Genomic DNA, 18,045 nt, shown 5'->3' with positions numbered 1-18,045 from the left:
TCCCCAGCGGCCCAAAGAAAGCTCGAGCCAGTTTCGCACAGACTACCTATCCCTATAACGATAGCTACCCATTCAATTCACGTATTAGCATTTTCAGTACAAATTTGTATTTTGTAATAATTTCAACAAAAAAGCATATTTAAAAAATCTCTAACTCCATCTGTAATGTGCGTAGGCTCGATTGCTTTCGCACTGTCGATGCAAGTCATTCTTCTTTTTCACCACTCTTCCTTGATTATAAGCTGCATCTAGCACTTCCCATGCCAACTTTTCTGGCAAATGCACCTTTCTCTCCTTTTCCCTAGCTGCTTCCAGAATCCATTTCATTGCTAGAAAATATGAACGCTTCTCAGTCACTGGGATTGGCACTTGATACTTGACGCCACCGCGTTTTATTGCCGTCAATTGCAATAACGGCCGACTATTTTCTATTGCCTTGATTAACAGTTGTTCAGGATCGGCTATTATTGTATCTTTCGCATCCGGATTCAAATTCATGCGTTCAATTTGTATACGCTTCATGCATTCAAAAGATTTTGTTAGCAATTCTCTGGCCAGTTTCTTGTTGCCACCCTTCGTTATATAATTGGTCATTTTGTTGACCAAACTGTTATAGAATATTGATTCGGATTCATCGTTCTTAGCTGCTTTTACCGGCATATGTGAGAGCTTGATATACTCATCAGTTTCTTTTAGGCTGAGTTGTTTCTGTTTGGAAAATATAGCATCGATGTAATGCGGCGGATAGCAAGACATGCCACGCGTGAAGCCGCATACCAAACTGCAGGGGATTGAGTAAATGAATTGCAGTCATTGGTCAAGAAAATACTTCAAATTCTACCTACCTGAGTGGCTCAAGGCGACCGCATAAACTTCGCAGCATTTTCTCTCACTAAATCGCAGATCACTAGGTAAACAGAAACTGCAATTCTACGGAATTTATTTAATAAATTTCATTTGGCACCTATTGCGATACTCTTATTTTATCGATAAATGTAGTAGGTTGCCAACACTTTTGTGATAATTTTAGTACACAGTAGCGCAGGTTTATATTTTGTTAGTTGAAAGATTGATTCGTTACTTGCTCTGGGATGTTGAAATTCCTTGTCCTGATACATTAGTTAATTAAAATACATAAATACATTTCAATATACTATATATATATAACATCGCTGTTGTTGTTGTAGCAGCATACAAATTCCCCAAAGACTTTTTGGGGAGTGTTGCTGGAGTGACAGTCCTTGGCCAGATATAAATCTGGGTCGTTCCGGTTACGTAGACCCGACTGTCGTGGGAACGACTACATCGCTGTTGCGCTTATCGCTTATAATTTATCGATAGTTTTCAAACACGTTCGATTGTTGCCCATGTTTATCGGTAGTCAGCTGTTGTATTATTGATTTTTTCAGTGCTTTGTTTATAAATTCGCAAGCACCTCCTGGCGATATTAGGCGATTAGGTCCACAGTATACATTAGGTCCAGGAGAAAACCCCCTTGCTTCTAAACGGAATCGCCTTCGACAATTCCAACAGAAGATATTTTAACAAGCATGACCCCACAGGACGCGGATTTGGCTTTCAAAACCAAGAAAAGTCAGTTTATTTTTACGAACTAGTTAATGGTTTAATTTGTATAACTTTCTTTTATGTTTATATATATGTATGTATATACCTAAAGCTTCAGAGAAAATATGCGAAAACATACATATTGTCGCAAATGATCCATCATTAGCATTCTTTCGGATACAGGAACATGTCCGTAAGGTGCTCCAGCCAATATCAGATAAGAGAGCGGAAGTTATACAGCTGCAAACAAATTTACAAGGCCATTGCTATGACATGGAATATGCTGTTGGGTAAGGAAGTGTAATTTTGTCTTCCACTTTGAGATAATTATTTTACATATTTTTTATAGTGCTGTGAAGAGCGTGGAACACTCTGAGGCCATCTTCAAAAACATTCAAGAAATGATAAAAACCTCTATATTTCTGAAACAGCAGCTGAAGTATGGTGAGATAAAGAACAAATCAAAAAAAGAATCAACTAGTAGTTCAGTTTATAAACGATTTTCCGCACATTTGACGTTGGATTTGCCAGAACTACCTGATTTTAGTGGTGTTATGCGTGAAACAAGCCAGCGTGTTGAGACTATGATGACTTCGACAAGGGACAGCCATCCTACGCAAAGTACTACTGGTGAATTGCAGAGATCACATACAACACTCCACTAGAAGGGGTCAAGGGCTGAAAATTTTTTATACCCGAGTATGAGGGTATTATAAAATAGTTGTTTGTTACAGGCTAAGATAATCGATATAGGTATAGACATATATGTATGTATGTAGGTATACTCCGAAATGCTCAGAGTGAAGAGAGTCGATTAAGCCAAATCTGTCTGTCCGTCCGCCATGTACACGATAATAATATTAACAATTGGCGCTTACACAATATGTTATTGTTTGGCCCAGCTTCTCCGATTTGTGGCGAGCGCCTTGAAGTTGTCACACAAAGGGGAGGGACCTACAGTTTTAGACGCAGATATGCCCAACGACTCGACTCATCTCTTAGCATGCCCACTAATCCCCACTTAACTAATGCCTCTGTCCCTATGGACAAATCCCATAGACGCTGCTGGGATTTTAGTTGACCTTTTCGTTTGTTTTTGATGTTAGTCGGACACTGGGCTCGATCTCAGGCACTGCGGAATGTTATACAAGGTAGGATGTTATGGAAAATGGACGAAATCGGCCAGTAATGGTACCTCGAAAAAATGCAAAAGCTACAAAATTTACACAAATACTGGATCCAAATTGTTAAAAATTAATATGAGAAGGAAAATTTTAGCATAAGATAAGACAATTATAAAATTTTTGTAAAGTTAGCCCATTTACGTATGATGAAATTCTTATCTCAGTAGCCAATCCCTACCAATCTCGGTACGAACATTAATTAGATGAATATGACGTAAATGATGTGATTGATTCCATTTAAAATGTTTATAACTTTCATTGGAAATATGGGAAAAATTGTTTGAAAAGCGCAGATTTCTAATCGTACGATTTTTAAAAAAGGCCTCATTATAGGTTTTTGGAAAATGGGCGTGGATCCGTGCACTTATGGCTACATAAGTGAATCTCGGTATTAACTTCATCGATTTCTACCAATATGATTCAATCATATTAACGAAAATATTTGAAATGGGTAAATAATCCCCTACTTATATGCAAAGGTAGTTTAGAGAAAGGTGAAAAAATTATGTTCAATACGTGCGCCGGGTATATAAAGATGGGTATTTTGTTTGTATTTGTCTAGGTTACTGCAATTTATAATGAGGTTAGATTACTACAGCTCATAATTGAATACATAGATATCATGTGTAATACATATGCTAATTTATTTATCTATAGAATAATTTATACAAAATACTAAAGAATAAAATGTGATATATAATGTGTCGTTTATCTCAAAATAGGTATTTTTTGTTAATTTTGGAACGATCTACAGGTTTTCATCAAAACTGACACTATATAAATGGTTCTAATGTTAAAAACGCATCTGCACATATTAAATATAGTATTAAGCATGTACATACATACATACGTACGTACACAATGCAAATATTGTTTTATCTTAAAATTTCATGGAGTCAGAAACGATATCGAAAAGATATTACAGTATGTGCATTCTTACATACATATGTATTTATGTATATACATACATATATGTATGTGCATATGTAAACATTTGTGTTTTATATATGTAATATATGACGGGATACATATATGTATATCTATATGTATGTACATATGTAGCAACTTTCCTTCAAATCTCATATCAGGGATACGCCTGTAATTGGACACTTTATTATTGCATACGGCACGTTCATTCAAAGATCTCCGAATCGAATTTTTGCCTGCTTTAGTTGATTGCGCCCATGCTCGTTTGTAGATATGTATGTGCATACATGCAGTTAAGTGTATTATATTTAGATATATGTATGCATACATATGTATGTATATATATGCACTAGAAATCGGCGCGGGACTAAATATTCAATCCGATCCCGCCCATCCCTAAGTTTTTTCACATTTGTACCGCGGCATAGACGAGTATTTGCATAGTAAAACTGGTTAAAATTATTTTATGAGTTTTTCTAATCATTTACTAAATATTATGCCGAATTTCCTCTAGGATCCATTTGGCGAAGTATTTAGTTGTATCCAGTTACCATTAGTTAAAAAAAAAACTCTTTCAGAAAAAGCCAAGAACAGCATTGGTTTTTCTAGAACATATTTATTAGGCTGGGTCGATTTTGTATGGGGGAAAATGAAAGTCATTTGACCGCATTGTAATAGTAATATTATGATGTCTTAGGTCTAAGCCAATTGTTATTGGCCAAGAAAGATTAATTTAAAACTTATCTTTAGCCCGCGCAATTGAATCAAAGTGTATAAATGTTGAAAATGAAGCTTTGGATTGAAATATCTATGGAATGCGTTATTGTTATGAACAGAACGATATATCAAATTAAGGGCTATTAAATTTAGTACCTCACGTTCATTTATCATTTTTCAATAAGTCTATACGTTTTTACGATAATAAGATAAAACTTACAAAAACTATAATTTTCCCTTATGAATTTTCAATTCTTCATTACTTCAGCAAACAAGTGAAAAATACAAAAAAGTGAGACGAGATTTATTTCAAACGTTTTAATATTTTCGGATGTTTATATAATATTAAAATGACCATGGACTTGGTCTCGCCGATTTGGTCAGTTTTCAAGATCGTGGTGAATGAATGTATTGTCAAAGAATAGGAATCGTTTGACAAGTTAATAGTAGTTTCAAGCATATAAGTATTTGCATACATTAACATAATACAATTGGGGTGAGAAACGCCCATTTTAAGTCTATTTATGCAGTATTGAAAATTAGTGCGGAATGGTTTCATTAGTCACCAGAGAAGCACATTTTTCGCGGTTTCTAAATTTGCCGTTGTATGAAAGTAGGGGACGTGCAATAAGTGTTTAGATATACATAAATATTTTAGTTAATTCCATTATGTGAAAAAGTGTCTGTAGGTAAACGCAATAGTCTTTAACATATCCTGGGAAATCCTTTTGAGGACTCTCCAATTGGACGATATTGCTTTGCATTCAGCTTTAACGAAAAAAGTCACGCGCTGGCACAGTTTTCTGTAATCCGGTTCTTTTATTTAAAGGTTATTTATACAATTGAAGAGAAATTTTTTTAGGAAAAAACTGGAAATCCACTTAATTTTTTTCGATATAACTTTGGTAAATGTTACTCGATCGGTACGTAATAATTATCAAATTGAAGGCGAGACTTACTGTTACTGATTTATGATAATAATATGATGAAAATATAATAGATTATAAACCAATTATTTTAAAATAAAAAAATTATAAACAAATTTTTTTTTGTCATTTTGCTATATTTGCAATATTTAAATTGTATGCATAAACGTAAGTAAACTAATTAGTGTTTCTAGAAGTTGTGCCTGTTCAGTGTTTCCATACTCATTTGCATGAACAAAATTTTTCCACGATGATGGAAAATAATGGCTATTCTATTAGAGCTACCGAAATTGTTCCTAAATTTGAAAAATTCGCAAACTATAGCCAATATTAAAAAGAGATTAGAATATTTGGAACTAGCGATCTAAATGCACGCCAGCAATATTAATGCTGTTCTTTACATCTTTTGACTATAGGCCAGTGCAATTATCAAGAGAACAATTAAAATTTTCTTGAAAATAAATAAGTTTGAGATTAACGGCAAGCTAAAGTGCTGCGAGAAATGACATTCGACTTTATCTTTTGCGTTAACGGATTCATTATCTAATAATATGCACAACCCTTTTTACTGGACCCAGAATTTTTAACAAGAATTGGTCTTATTCGACTAGTGTGCTGTGGGTCACTTGGCGGTCGATGCGCGGGCTCTCATAATTTAAATAAAATACTAATATTTTGCAGGCTTGTTGTTGACTTCATGATACAATATATTTTCACTATTACCAAGGGATTTGAGAAAAATTAGATTTTCGACCCGCCCTAATATTTATGTCGACGAGTTCAGACTTCGTTCTTTCAAACTGGCTCTCGATTGCGAATAACTGGATATGTGCAAAATTTTGCTATTGAATAAATAACTTAAAAATAATATAAAAAGGATACTGTAAATTGTTCTAAGGACACAAACGGTCTCGCCGAAGCCGATTACAGGGTATTATTGTCCAGTTTCATAGTCCTTCCAAGGAACTCTCGAGGACTTTAAAATTCAGTAAATCTGTGTAGCCGGCTCCTATAAAAGCTGTTGACTTTCGAGCATTCGTTTTCTTATATTTTTAAGTTCGTTTTACAGATGAAGAAAAACTAGCGATGAATCCACTTTTTTCAATAGATCGTTACCAAATTAAATGTCAGACTCGCAGCTTTTTAACAATGAGACAATCTACTCTCCCTTTAACCAGATATTGAACATTTCTGCAAATAACCACCAAAATTACAATTTTACGACTCATCAAGTTTCGTCCTTCGAAAATCAAAACGGAGCACATTTGTTTTTTTTTTGTTTTAATTTCTCTACATTAACAGTAGTTACAATTATTTCAAGGGACCAAACTTTGACACACCTTGAAAGTAAACGCAATAATAAAAATATATGTATATTTAAAGAACATATTAAAAGCAATTCGCTTAAATTTAATTGTAAATGATGAAAATTACCTTCTTATATGTTCAAAAGGCTAGACCTGGTAAATATATCATGCACAGAAGTACTTATGTATTTAGAATTTTAGCAACCATTTTCTTTTTTTCCATCGAAGATATAATCTGTTAAAGTTGTTTAAGTGATTCTGACTAATCATGTACTTCTTCAAATCGTTATATCTCGGGTTCTGCTCATCGTAAAGATTTCATCACGGCCATTTCTAGACGTATGTCACCGTGAAGAAAAATCTTGCCGTACAAATATTATTTCTGCATAGGCATTCTATCGGAATTCGCAATAAAATTCAAATTTTTGCAAAAACCCGATTTTTAACACCTTGCTAAATACATCTCATCCTAAGTTTTCGAAAACCAATTACAAAATATTGTTGACTCTCCCAAAATAAACCATCTTGGGTATATATGGGGTTTGTCTGAGAATGAATTAAATTTTAATTGAAAATTCTTAAAAATTAATAAATAAACATAAGTGGCACACACTATCACTTTGAAATGGCGTGCTATAGATATGACCGATACTGTATATTGAAATGTTAAGCCCGCTTTTTAGCTTTAAAATGACCGCTTTTTAGCTTTAAGTTGAAGTCTCTACGATGAGTAGAACCCGAGATATAACGCTCTGAAGAAGTAAATGAATGGTCAGAATTAGGAAAAAATTCGAACTATGACAGATCATATCTTCGAAAAAAAGATTCCCTCGTTTACGTGTTAGCTTAATTCATGTATAGTAATCCATAAAAAATGTTGAAGCGAATCGGAGACATGACATAATTTTTTTTTTTTACGAAATCAGTCAGGATGTATGTATCTTGATCTACTGTAGGTACGGTGACCAGATTTCTTTGGCCAAATCGGGACATTTCTAAATCGTCGAATATGAACAAAAATTTTTGTTTTTAGAATAAAAAGACATCACATCTCTTAATATAGTTTTATTTAAAACAAAGCAAAAGGGAAAACAAATTAAAAATTATCGCACAAATGTATACACACAATATATACGGTGGCGAGAATATATATAGGCAAAAGACATTTTAGCAAATGTTGGCTACTTTTCTTTGTTTAAGAAATTCTTAATATTCTTTTATGAAAATATAACTTACTATCTCAAAAACATGTAAATAAAAAAATAAAAAGTATGTACAGTGACGGGCAAAACTGTAACATGGTGTGACACTTTTTATTTCAGCCATCGCTATCTTTCCAAGTTTTAAAAACTTTCATACTTTTGTTTTATACTCTTGTTGGTACATCCCTACTCCCTCTCCCATAACGATTTGAAGTAAATACAACAACAATAAAAAAACCAGCAGACAAAAATGTAAATTAAGGCAGATGTTACAGTTTTGCACTCACTCTCAGTTTTGCATTTGACAGTTATCTCTTACTTAGTTGGAAGTCTAGATGACTTTTTTCTGTATTGTAATTTATTGAAGAAGTGATCACCAGTAAATAATATAGTTAATCAGGAACCATAAATGTAAATAATAGATTTACTGCGGAAAGGCGGGACCGCACGAAAAGTGGCAAAAAATTTTGGAATTTGCTACTTGAAAATGTTGTGACTGAGAAAAAATATAGCCTAAAGTGTTCCCATGGACAAAGGAAGTCTGTCAAAAAATATTACGGTACGATATCTTGTGAACTTAGCAGCAAGTAGCGATGCAGCCACTATTACAGAAGCGCTTAAGGTATTAAATTTTAACGCAAATCAATGGACAGCGAGGCGAAGAATTCCCAAATTGAGCGCAAAGGCATCATAAAGAAGAAAAAAGCAAATTTGATAAAAATACATGTGCGAGTGCGGCAGCATTTTGCTGTATCGCACCAAAACCGAACCGTTGCCTATTGGGATATGTTAGACCGTTCAGAATGCAATAAAAAAACATATTTTTTTTTTCAATTGAAGGTTATTTGGTCCGAAAAGACTAAATTAATCGCTTTCAATCAGATGGCCGGGCACGGTATTGGGTAAAAGACCCAAATTAAGCCCATGCGCAGCATGTGAGGCAAACTGTGAATAACAGTGGTCGGTCAATAATAGTTTGGCGTTGTATTTCAAAAATTTTCTTCGCCTGTTAGTACACATTATGCGTGAGGAACAGTATCTGTTCATATTTCAACAAAATTTGCAAGATGTAGCCGAAAAAATGAGAGTTTCTGCTGAAAAATCACCCAAAACACACTGCACATTTTCGCAAAGACTGGATACAAAAGGAAAAATTTGCTAATTTCAAATGACCTCCACAATCCGCGGACATGAATCTCATTGAGAATTTGCGAAAACAACTAAAAGCACAGCTTACTAAGTATCCAAGTCCGTAAAATCGAGTACATGAGCTGTGAAAGCAAACTAAGGATATACCTCCAGAATTTTTACAGAGATACAAATAAGGTATGCCAAATCGTTTCCAGGAACTGAAACAAGCAAAAGAGTACTGAACATTGTGTTAGTAGTTCTTTTTTTTTGTGAAAATTGTTCAAAAGTTCTAAAAAATGTATGAGTGCAAAACTGTAACATCTGCCTTAATTTCCATTTTTGTCTGCTGGTTTTTTTATTGTTGTTGTATTGACTTCAAATCGTTATGAGAGAGGGAGTAGGGATGTACCAACAAGAGTATAAAACAAAAGTATGAAAGTCTTTAGAACTTGGAAAGATAGCGATGGCTGAAATAAAAAGTGTTACACCATGTTACAGTTTTGCCCGTCACTGTAGAACATCAAACCAAAATTTCAAATATTTTAATAACATTTGCTAGAATTGTCATGAGTATGCGGTTTTGTAGCCCATTAAATTTTAGTACAATGAAGGGCAAATTTAAAGTAGTGCCCTTGATTTTTGGCAAAGTTTTGTTCGCGCATTTTCTCCCATCCAAAGTACTACTATGCTCAATTTTTTTTTGTATGGAAAAAATGAACAATACCTTCCACGAAAAATTTACCCAAAATCAACGGTAGACATAACGTTTCTAAGAGATCTAATAAAAAAGCTCAAAACTTTGATGTGTATCTTTGTCGAATTTTGCTCATTTTTGTCCAAAGTTTGAAATTTTGACTTACATGGTCTTTGTTAGATAACGAGCTAAACTTTCGTAAAAAATAATAAACATTAATACTAAGCATTAAATAATCGAGAGGAATAGCCAAATAATGCTAAAATGACTCTTCCCTATTTATATTTTCGCCACTGTATCTACACCTTATATTTTTTATATCCATGATTTTTTCGAGTGGTATAAGTTTGTATAATTTCACTAAATTCAAGTTAGAATCGTTTCATTAAAAAAAACTTAACAAACAATTATAAAGACCTTAAAAAAATTTAGACGAGAGCACTAGTTTGAAAGAATAAAACATAACCAAAGATCATAGAAAACAAGGATGCTGGCTATGTTTATGGCTCCCTTATATTCTATGACCTTTGTGATAACGAAAGTGCTGCCACGTTTGTACAAAAAAATTGTTTTCGGGCCAGAGTACAAGGAGACTCTTATTAAATTAATAGATAAAACACTGAAAATCCGGACTTAATCGGTACAAATATAACAAATCGGGACACTTATACGTCCCGACTTTTAAAAAATATTCAGCGGTAAAATTTTCTCAAAATCTGTACTCTCCCGCCAAAATCGGTACGAATGGTCACCGTAACTATAGGCGATATCGGCAAATTCATCAGGGAATCAAGATGGTTTGACCATATAAATACATATTTATCATTCCCACAAAAAGTATACCAAAATAGCGCTAAATGCGCTAATTGCATCGTAGTAAGCTACTATGAAGCACTTGCTACCAACCGGCGAATCTTTGGCATTATAACGGTCTAATACTTTTTCGAATTGAGTTCCTTATTAATCACTGACAATCCATCTAAAAGACTTACATACATACATATCAAATTTATAGCCAAAGAGCAAACGAATTACTTTTTTGCGTTTCAGCATTGAATAAATGCTGATTATCTCAAGAAATAACCTTAGTTTGTATTTACCTATACATACATACATACAATATGTATATACATATTGACACATGAATGTAAAATTTTAAAAATCAGATACAAATAGACACGTATATGTATGCATGTACTGCAACTGCTAAATTATACTCAGAGTCGTACATAGCAATAATGCTTACACAATCAGTTTTCAAAATGCAATGTAGCATTCAGCACAAATTTATAGTTTTTTTTTTTTTATGCAGAAGTGTTGTAGCTGCAAAATATCGCGTCATCATAAGCCAGCTGCCAAATTTGACGAAAGCAGCACAAATGCAGTAAGGTTAGGGGTGCCAGAATGAAAATGCGGAAAGGGGTACAGATAAGAACACATTGGGGGATTTGGCGTACAAATGGGTTGGTCCTCCTATGTCATGAAATGTCCTTCATTGTCCCCAAAGAGTAAAAACCCTCCTATAAAAGTTAAGGACTCCTTTTGATCTTTTTTTGCACATTTTTAATTGTTTGGATATAAAGATCGTGAATTACTTTCAAAAATAGAAGATAACACGGATAAACATGCAAGTTGTCCCGAGGAAGCAGCCAATATTTTTGCTGAGCCTTGCAACGTCAGTAAAAATCGTGCCCGGCGAGTTTAATGCCAAAGTGGGCAAGGAAGGGATTCTTGGCGCCACTGTCGGAAAATTCAGCCTCCATGAGGAAACGTCCGATAACGGACTGAGGCTGAGCGACTTCGCCGGGGCCCGAAACATGGTAATATGTAGTACTAGGTTCCACATAAGAAAATCCACCAAGCTACATAGCTGTCTCCAGATCGAAAAACGAGAAACCAAGTCGATCATGTTGTGATAGATGGAAGGCACGCTTCCAGTGCGTCCAGACCTACGTACACTCCAAGGGCCAAACATCGACTCGGATCACTATCTTATTGCAGCCAAGATACGCACCCGTCTCTGTACACCGAATAATGCAAGGAAAGCTTAACGTCGAAAAGCTGCAATCACAATAGACTGCCGATTTATTCGCCACTCGACTCTCGCACCTGCACACCTGCTCTCTGAGAGCACTCTTCAACAAACCGACATACGAGAGCAGTGGAACTATATTTCCCGCTCATTAAGTACCGCCGCCCAAGAAGTAGTCGGATTTCAGCGAGCCCGACAGAACAATTGGTACAATGAGTAATGTCAAAAAGCTGCAGAGAAAAAAGATGCCGCCTACAGGGCCACGCTGCGATCGGGCGTAACGTGAACCATGCGGGACCGTTATAGGGAAATGAAGAAGGAAGCGAGACGTATTTGCGGCAATAAGAAGAGAGAGGCCGAAAAACAAGAGTGCGAAGAGCTTGAGATGCTAGCCGACAGGAAAAACGTCCGAAAATTTTATCAGAGGGTTAGGCGACTTACGGAATATTTCAAGACCAGGGCGAACTCCTGTAAGAATAACAATGACGACCTAGTGACCGTTGTCCAGAACGTACTTAAATTATGGAGGGAACACTTTACCACGCTACTGAATGTTAGCAGTGCTGAAAGTAGTGGAGAAAACGAACCCGAGCCTCCAGTCGATGATAACGGAATGCCAGCCGTGCTATTCAATGAATGCCCCAAATTCAGGCATCGCGGCATAAAGACTACTTCTTTTCGTGCTGTCGAAAGCGGCTTTGAAATCGACAAATAGATGGTGTATCGATCCTATTATCGCAGGCCTTTCCAAGATTTTGCGTATTGTGAATACCTGGTCTATGGTGCATTTTAAAGGTCTAAAGCCACACTGATCCACGCGAAACTAATACGGCTGTGTAAAATGACGTTGAGCAATACCTCCGAGCCGTTTGATACTAAACGAGGTTTCAGACAAGGTGACTCCCTCCGTCTGATTTCCTTAAGCTGATGTTGGATAAGATAATATTTGCAAGAGAGAGCGAATTCGAGAGCGTAACAACCCGAGAGAGCTGCAAATTCTTGCAAGTAAAAATTTTACTAGCAGGAATTTGCAGGAGTCAAAAAGTAAGGTTATGTTTCAAATTCAAATATAAACAAACTTTATAAGAGGATGATTTAATGAAACATAATTAGTGAAATGAAAATATGGATGAAAAATTGAAATCTATTGTATATTTTTTTATATTTATGACGATGAGAACTATTCCCAATTAAAAAGAAAATAGCACGCCAGAAAGTGTCAAAATGGCTTAAGTTGCGCAAGTTTTTACTAGTTTTGCGTTCTTTTTCTGAACATTTTCTCTTGCTCTCAATTTTACTCTCTATTTTTCTTTTACGCTCTCGCTGCAAGTACTTACTGGAAAAGTTATTGAATGGACCTAATAAAAGCGGCAAAACTGAACCGCTCAGGCACAATACTATACAAGAGCGCACAATTTCTGGCATATGTTGTGGGCATATGATATTATCGGTAAAAACAAGGGCTACGTCTGTTTTGCCTTCTTGGGGTTAGATAGAGAAGCAAAGCGAATGGATCTGGTGATGAACGAGGACAAAACGAAGTATCTACAGTCATCACACAAAACAGTCAAGAGCATACGCGTCTTGGCACCCACGTCACTGTTGACAGTTACAAGTTTGAAAAACATTAACACCAATAATAATGCCAGCCTTGAAATCCAACGGAAAATCACTCTTGCCAACAAGTGCTACTTTGGACTGAGTAGGCAAATGAGAAGTGAAGTCCTCTCTCCTCGTACTGTGCTGGTGTAAGGCAAGAATGATGTATTCTATCATTCTTGGGTGTAAGGTACGGAGGCATGGACAAAGACAACATCCGATAAGGCGGCTCTTGGAATTTTCGAGAGAAATATTTACGGACCTTTAGAGCGCGGTTACCCACGAACATGTACGTAGCGTAGCATAGAAGTACGTAGAAAGATATCAAGTATGCTGTTGATAGAAAGAGAGAGAAGCAACGTCTACATACGTCACGGTCATGCGGTGGTGAGTTTTTGTTAACACGCAGATCCCATAAGATAGATGGTGTCAGCTGACACGTTCTCCGTTTTTACGTCCGTGGGTAACTGCGCTTTTACGCGTTGGCGATGGCGAATACCGCAGACGATTTAACGATGAGCTGTATGAGCTTTAAAACGATATAGACATAGTGCAGCGAATTAAAATTCAGCGGCTCCGCTGGCTTGGCCATGTCGTTCGAAAGTATTCAACGCGGGCCGCGATGCTGGTAACAGAGGAAGAGGAAGGTCTCCTCTGCGTTGCTTCACTTGGCATTTCCAATTGGCGTCAGCTGGCACAGAAGAGAAATGACTGGCGTGCCGTTTTGGACGCGGCCCAAATCGCTTAGACGGTTACAGCGCCAATAAAGAAGAAGAAGGCAGTCCCGTTTATAACAATAGCTTCACTAAAGTTAACAAACCAAGATCTAAGCAATTTTCTGCTAATAATAAGAATGCTAGTTTTGTAAAATTATAAAAAAATACTTGTAATAAGGAAATAGCTTCCTACTAATTACAAATCTCTTAACAGCGTTTATCAACTCTAGTCAGTTTTTTCCTGCCATCGTAATCTTTTCGCCGGATCATTTTTTACATTTGATTTAGTTTTCATAAAAAAAGACATTAACACAAAAAAAAAAGAAATCAATACAGTTCAACAACAAAATAAAGCAAGCTTATCAATTCCAAATACATATGAACATATAATTATGTACATTTGTATATTTGTGCATTGATTAGTTGACTTTATTAACTGTTGTTTCAAATTTAGCAATTAGCCATTGATGCAACTGAATGTAGGGCATATTTAAGGGCACTTTCGTGTTTTTATTTTCACGAAAGAAACGACCAATAACAGGCAGTATTTGAGTACCGAGCGAATATGCAAACGCCAATTATATACCAAGATTGTATTTATATATGTAAATATGTAATGAATACATACATATGTACATATGTGTATGTACTGAATTGTAGACTAAGGCGAAAATTGCTAACGAAAGCATGTTACGTATGTACATAAATATATATACCTACATCTACTTAATACATACTTGCAAACATAGATTTATAATTACATATGTATGTAGATATGTACATACGGTGGTGAGAATGTAAACATGGAAGAGACATTTTAGCAAGTTTTGGCTATTTTTCTTTGTTTAAAAATGTTGATTATTTTTTTATGAAAATGTAGCTTACAATCTAAAAAAGCTATGTAAATCAAAATTTGGAAACTTTCTAATCAGATTTTTTGAGTATGTAGTTTTATAACGCATTAAATTTTATTATAACAAAGTGCAAATTTTAAGTAGCTGGGACTTACCGTTGATTTTTGGAAGTTTTTATGTTCGCGCATTTTCTTCCATACAAAGTATGTTCGACAATTTTTTTTGCATGGAGAAAATTTGTAACACCTTCCACAAAAAAAAAAAAAAAATGCTAAAAATCAACGGTGCACTTTTTGAATTTTTCTAAGAAATCTAATTAAAAAGCTCAAAATCTTAATGACAAAGTTTGTTGAATTTACTAATTTTTGTACAAAGTTTGAAATTTTGACTTACATGGTTTTCTATAGATAACGAACTGCACTTTCATAAAAAATAATACAAATTAAATAAACGAAAGAAATATAGCAAAGGAATGCTAAAATGTCTCTTCCCTATTTATATTTTGGCCACTGTATATGCATACCAGATCTTTATGAATGTTCGTATGTGCGTATGCTGGAGAATTCTTATTTTGCAGCTTTAAATCGAAACATCTTATGTACTGTTTAATTGCAGTCTGACACTTTCACAGCACTACAGATCGAGTCATTAATCGACGGACGGACTATTAGTACGCTTACAAGCATTAACCATATTGTAATGAAATTTTGAGATTAAAATTTTGCAAGCAGCAATTTAGTTTAATTATAAATTACAAGCAAAATAAAATTTTAAATTAAGCCCTTTTTAATATGTTTATGTTTAGGGATCATTAAAAAATATATACATAAATAAAATATAATAATAAATTATAAAAAGTATAAATACATATAAGTAATTAAATGTTTGCTGCAAAAAAAGCTGTTTAAATTTCCCCGGTAAGTACGCGGTCAGTGAAAAAATAAAAACGAAGTTCCGACGGCAAATTAAATGTACATATCTTGTGAAAAAAAAAAAAAAATAAAGTATTAAATACTTCTGCTAAAAATTTCTATGGCTGTGACTTTATATCCGATAAAAGAAAAGGACTTGTGAAACAAACAAACTTAAATGCGAGAAGTGTGTAGACGAATAAAATAAAACAAACCAAGTGTTAAAACATAATTTTACCACAATTTAAAGATTGTATATCAATTAAATGGAGGTAATTTGTAATTTATCAAATAAGGACTGCACCGAATAAAATTGTCCGTTAAAATTTTTTCCATATTGACTACAAAAAAAAATTGAAATTGAATTTTCGGTATCATATTAGCTCTGCATTAAATGTCAGAAATTATTAAGCCTATTCTAGGTACTTTATGATTTGCAGGTTTTACAGGATTTACGGGAAAAGCTGTTTTCACGTTTAATAAACCTTATGGAAGGTGGCGTACGGGAACAGTTTCTTGTAAAAACCTGCAAATCGTCAAGTACCTGGAACAGACTTTATGTTTGTCCTTTCGTTAAATAAAAAAGTTATTTCACGCGAAAAAGACAAGGAAATTGGAATTGCCAGAATTTATTACTAAAATTTTTCAAACGAAATCTGATTTGGTCTTTTAAGAGTACGGCTGGGACTATCCGTATATTCGAATATCCGGATATCCAGGCGGATTATCCGTTGACACGGATAAAATCCGGATAGTATGGATATCCGGTTAATTCGTATTTTCGGATATCCAAAAAATCAAGAAAATTTGGTAAAGCATTCACTATGAACAAAAGTATCGTAGCAGCTTTCATTACTCAGGCCATGATATTTTAAAGCCATTGAGAAACTCTCGCGGTCAATTTTATATAATTTTTTATTTGTACGAAATGATATTTTCATTTCACAATACCAGGCGCTCATAAATATGAAGTAGCAAGTTTTCAATACGCATAAATTTCTTTGTAGAACTTTTTAATTCGTTTCTAGGCGCCTTTGAAATTCACAAAGTGGAAATTTAAAAATTCATACAAAATATTTTGTGCGTAGAAATAGAAAACTTGTTACTTCACATTTATGAGGGCCTGGTATTGTGAAATGAAAATTTCGTCTTGAACTGGCCATACGAGTAGCAGGAAAATGGAGACATTTTATTAATTTATTTGTCCTATTTTGCATTTCAATAATATCTGATATCCGGAGACCTAAGGAAAAATCCGGATATTCGGATATCCGAATATTATTTTAGCTTCGGGAATATCCGGATTTTTAGTTTAGAAAATTGGCATTTTTTTTGGCATTCACTCAATTTTAATATTAATATTATTTTTTAATGAAAGCTAATAAAATTTGATAGGAACGAGTTGAGCCAAGTTTATTGAATTTTTGTTTGTTGTATTCAATTTTTTAGTGCAAAGTGCAGAAAAGGGAGCAATTTTGGATTAAATCGATTCTCCTGTTCCAGTTAAAAAATGTTACATAATAAAAACAAGTTGAAAACAATTGTAGGTCTCTTCCACAGCGATTTTCTTCAAAATTAATCGAATTGAGGGAAAAATGAAGGCTCCAGTGAATTGTGAACACAAAATGTCAATTTTGAACCATTGTGCGCTGTAGCCCAGTGGTTATAGTTGCGTACTCATACTGCGTATGAGCAAGGTTAGACCTCTTGTCAAAGCAACATCCCAAAACAAAAATTTTAGAAATAGGTTTTTAGTAACAGCGGTGGCCCTCGTTTTGCCTTGAAAAAAAAAAACAAACTTCTCATAAAACCCATTTGCCGTTAGGAAGCGGCGTAAAACTTTAGGTCAAATTGGAGAAAAAGCTTATTATTAATAAGTATTATTAGAAACCAATGCACCCAACTCGTCTAAACTAACTCCGAATGTGAGATATTAAGCTCTCATTGAAAGATGAACGAAGGTTACAAAAAAAAAAAAACAGGTCAAGTACCTTCAAGACTAAAAGAAAGTGGTCTTTAGCAGCTACACCCTCTCAGCTGCTAGACTTTACTATAAAAACGCTAATTGGCCGGCCTTTGGATCAAACGGTAAAAGCTGACGTTACTTTACCACTTTATTATACCCGCGCGCACTTGTGCACAAGGGTATATTAATTTTGTTCACATAACGGTTGTTTGTAACAGCCAAAACGAATCGAGATAGATATAGACAAATGTATACATATATGCTCAGAATGAATAGAGAAATCGATTAAGCCATGTCTGTCTGTCCGTCCGTC

General features: G+C 34.7%; 3 protein-coding genes across 4 annotated transcripts in view; 2 read left to right on the top strand and 1 right to left on the bottom strand.

Annotated features, from left to right (window-relative positions):
- Window positions 1–84: 84 nt before the first annotated feature.
- Window positions 85–1,170, bottom strand: LOC118735628 (28S ribosomal protein S7, mitochondrial). The gene is made up of 2 exons (XM_036465484.1): window positions 846–1,170; window positions 85–781 (listed from the first exon to the last, which is right to left on the bottom strand). Exons 1-2 carry the CDS (start codon window positions 881–883, stop codon window positions 151–153), a joined length of 669 nt encoding a protein of 222 aa, XP_036321377.1. The 5' UTR covers window positions 884–1,170; the 3' UTR covers window positions 85–150.
- A 189-nt stretch (window positions 1,171–1,359) lies between these two features.
- On the top strand, window positions 1,360–3,556 carry LOC118735629 (BLOC-1-related complex subunit 8 homolog). Of its 2 annotated transcripts, XM_036465486.1 has the most exons (4): window positions 1,360–1,593; window positions 1,679–1,856; window positions 1,916–2,010; window positions 2,098–3,556. In XM_036465486.1, exons 1-4 carry the CDS (start codon window positions 1,551–1,553, stop codon window positions 2,229–2,231), a joined length of 450 nt encoding a protein of 149 aa, XP_036321379.1. In that variant the 5' UTR covers window positions 1,360–1,550; the 3' UTR covers window positions 2,232–3,556. The 2 variants fall into 2 exon arrangements, with proteins under 2 accessions (XP_036321379.1, XP_036321378.1); XM_036465485.1 differs by having other exon boundaries at window positions 1,361–1,593; window positions 1,916–3,555.
- Window positions 1,916–18,045, top strand: part of LOC118735624 (forkhead box protein I1-A-like) — a gene marked incomplete at its 3' end in the record, with an annotated part of 22,359 nt that continues 6,229 nt past the window's right edge. Inside the window, 1 exon segment of the mRNA XM_036465480.1 lies at window positions 1,916–2,236.

Source organism: Rhagoletis pomonella, unplaced genomic scaffold (assembly GCF_013731165.1).
Source record: "Rhagoletis pomonella isolate Grant_MI unplaced genomic scaffold, Rhpom_1.0 Rhpom_scaffold_00003, whole genome shotgun sequence".
NCBI lineage: Eukaryota > Metazoa > Arthropoda > Insecta > Diptera > Tephritidae > Rhagoletis > Rhagoletis pomonella.
This window is presented reverse-complemented; position numbering and strand designations above follow the sequence as displayed.

Bases quoted from the DNA above. Each gene is read 5' to 3' on its own strand.
- LOC118735628 (XM_036465484.1), bottom strand. From the start codon at position 883: ATGCTGCGAAGTTTATGCGGTCGCCTTGAGCCACTCAG. The intron at 782-845 runs GTAGGTAGAATT...AATCCCCTGCAG, and splicing joins GGTCGCCTTGAGCCACTCAG to TTTGGTATGCGGCTTCACGC.
- LOC118735629 (XM_036465485.1), top strand. From the start codon at position 1,551: ATGACCCCACAGGACGCGGATTTGGCTTTCAAAACCAAGAAAA. The intron at 1,594-1,678 runs GTCAGTTTATTT...ATATACCTAAAG, and splicing joins GGCTTTCAAAACCAAGAAAA to CTTCAGAGAAAATATGCGAA. The intron at 1,857-1,915 runs GTAAGGAAGTGT...TATTTTTTATAG, and splicing joins GACATGGAATATGCTGTTGG to TGCTGTGAAGAGCGTGGAAC.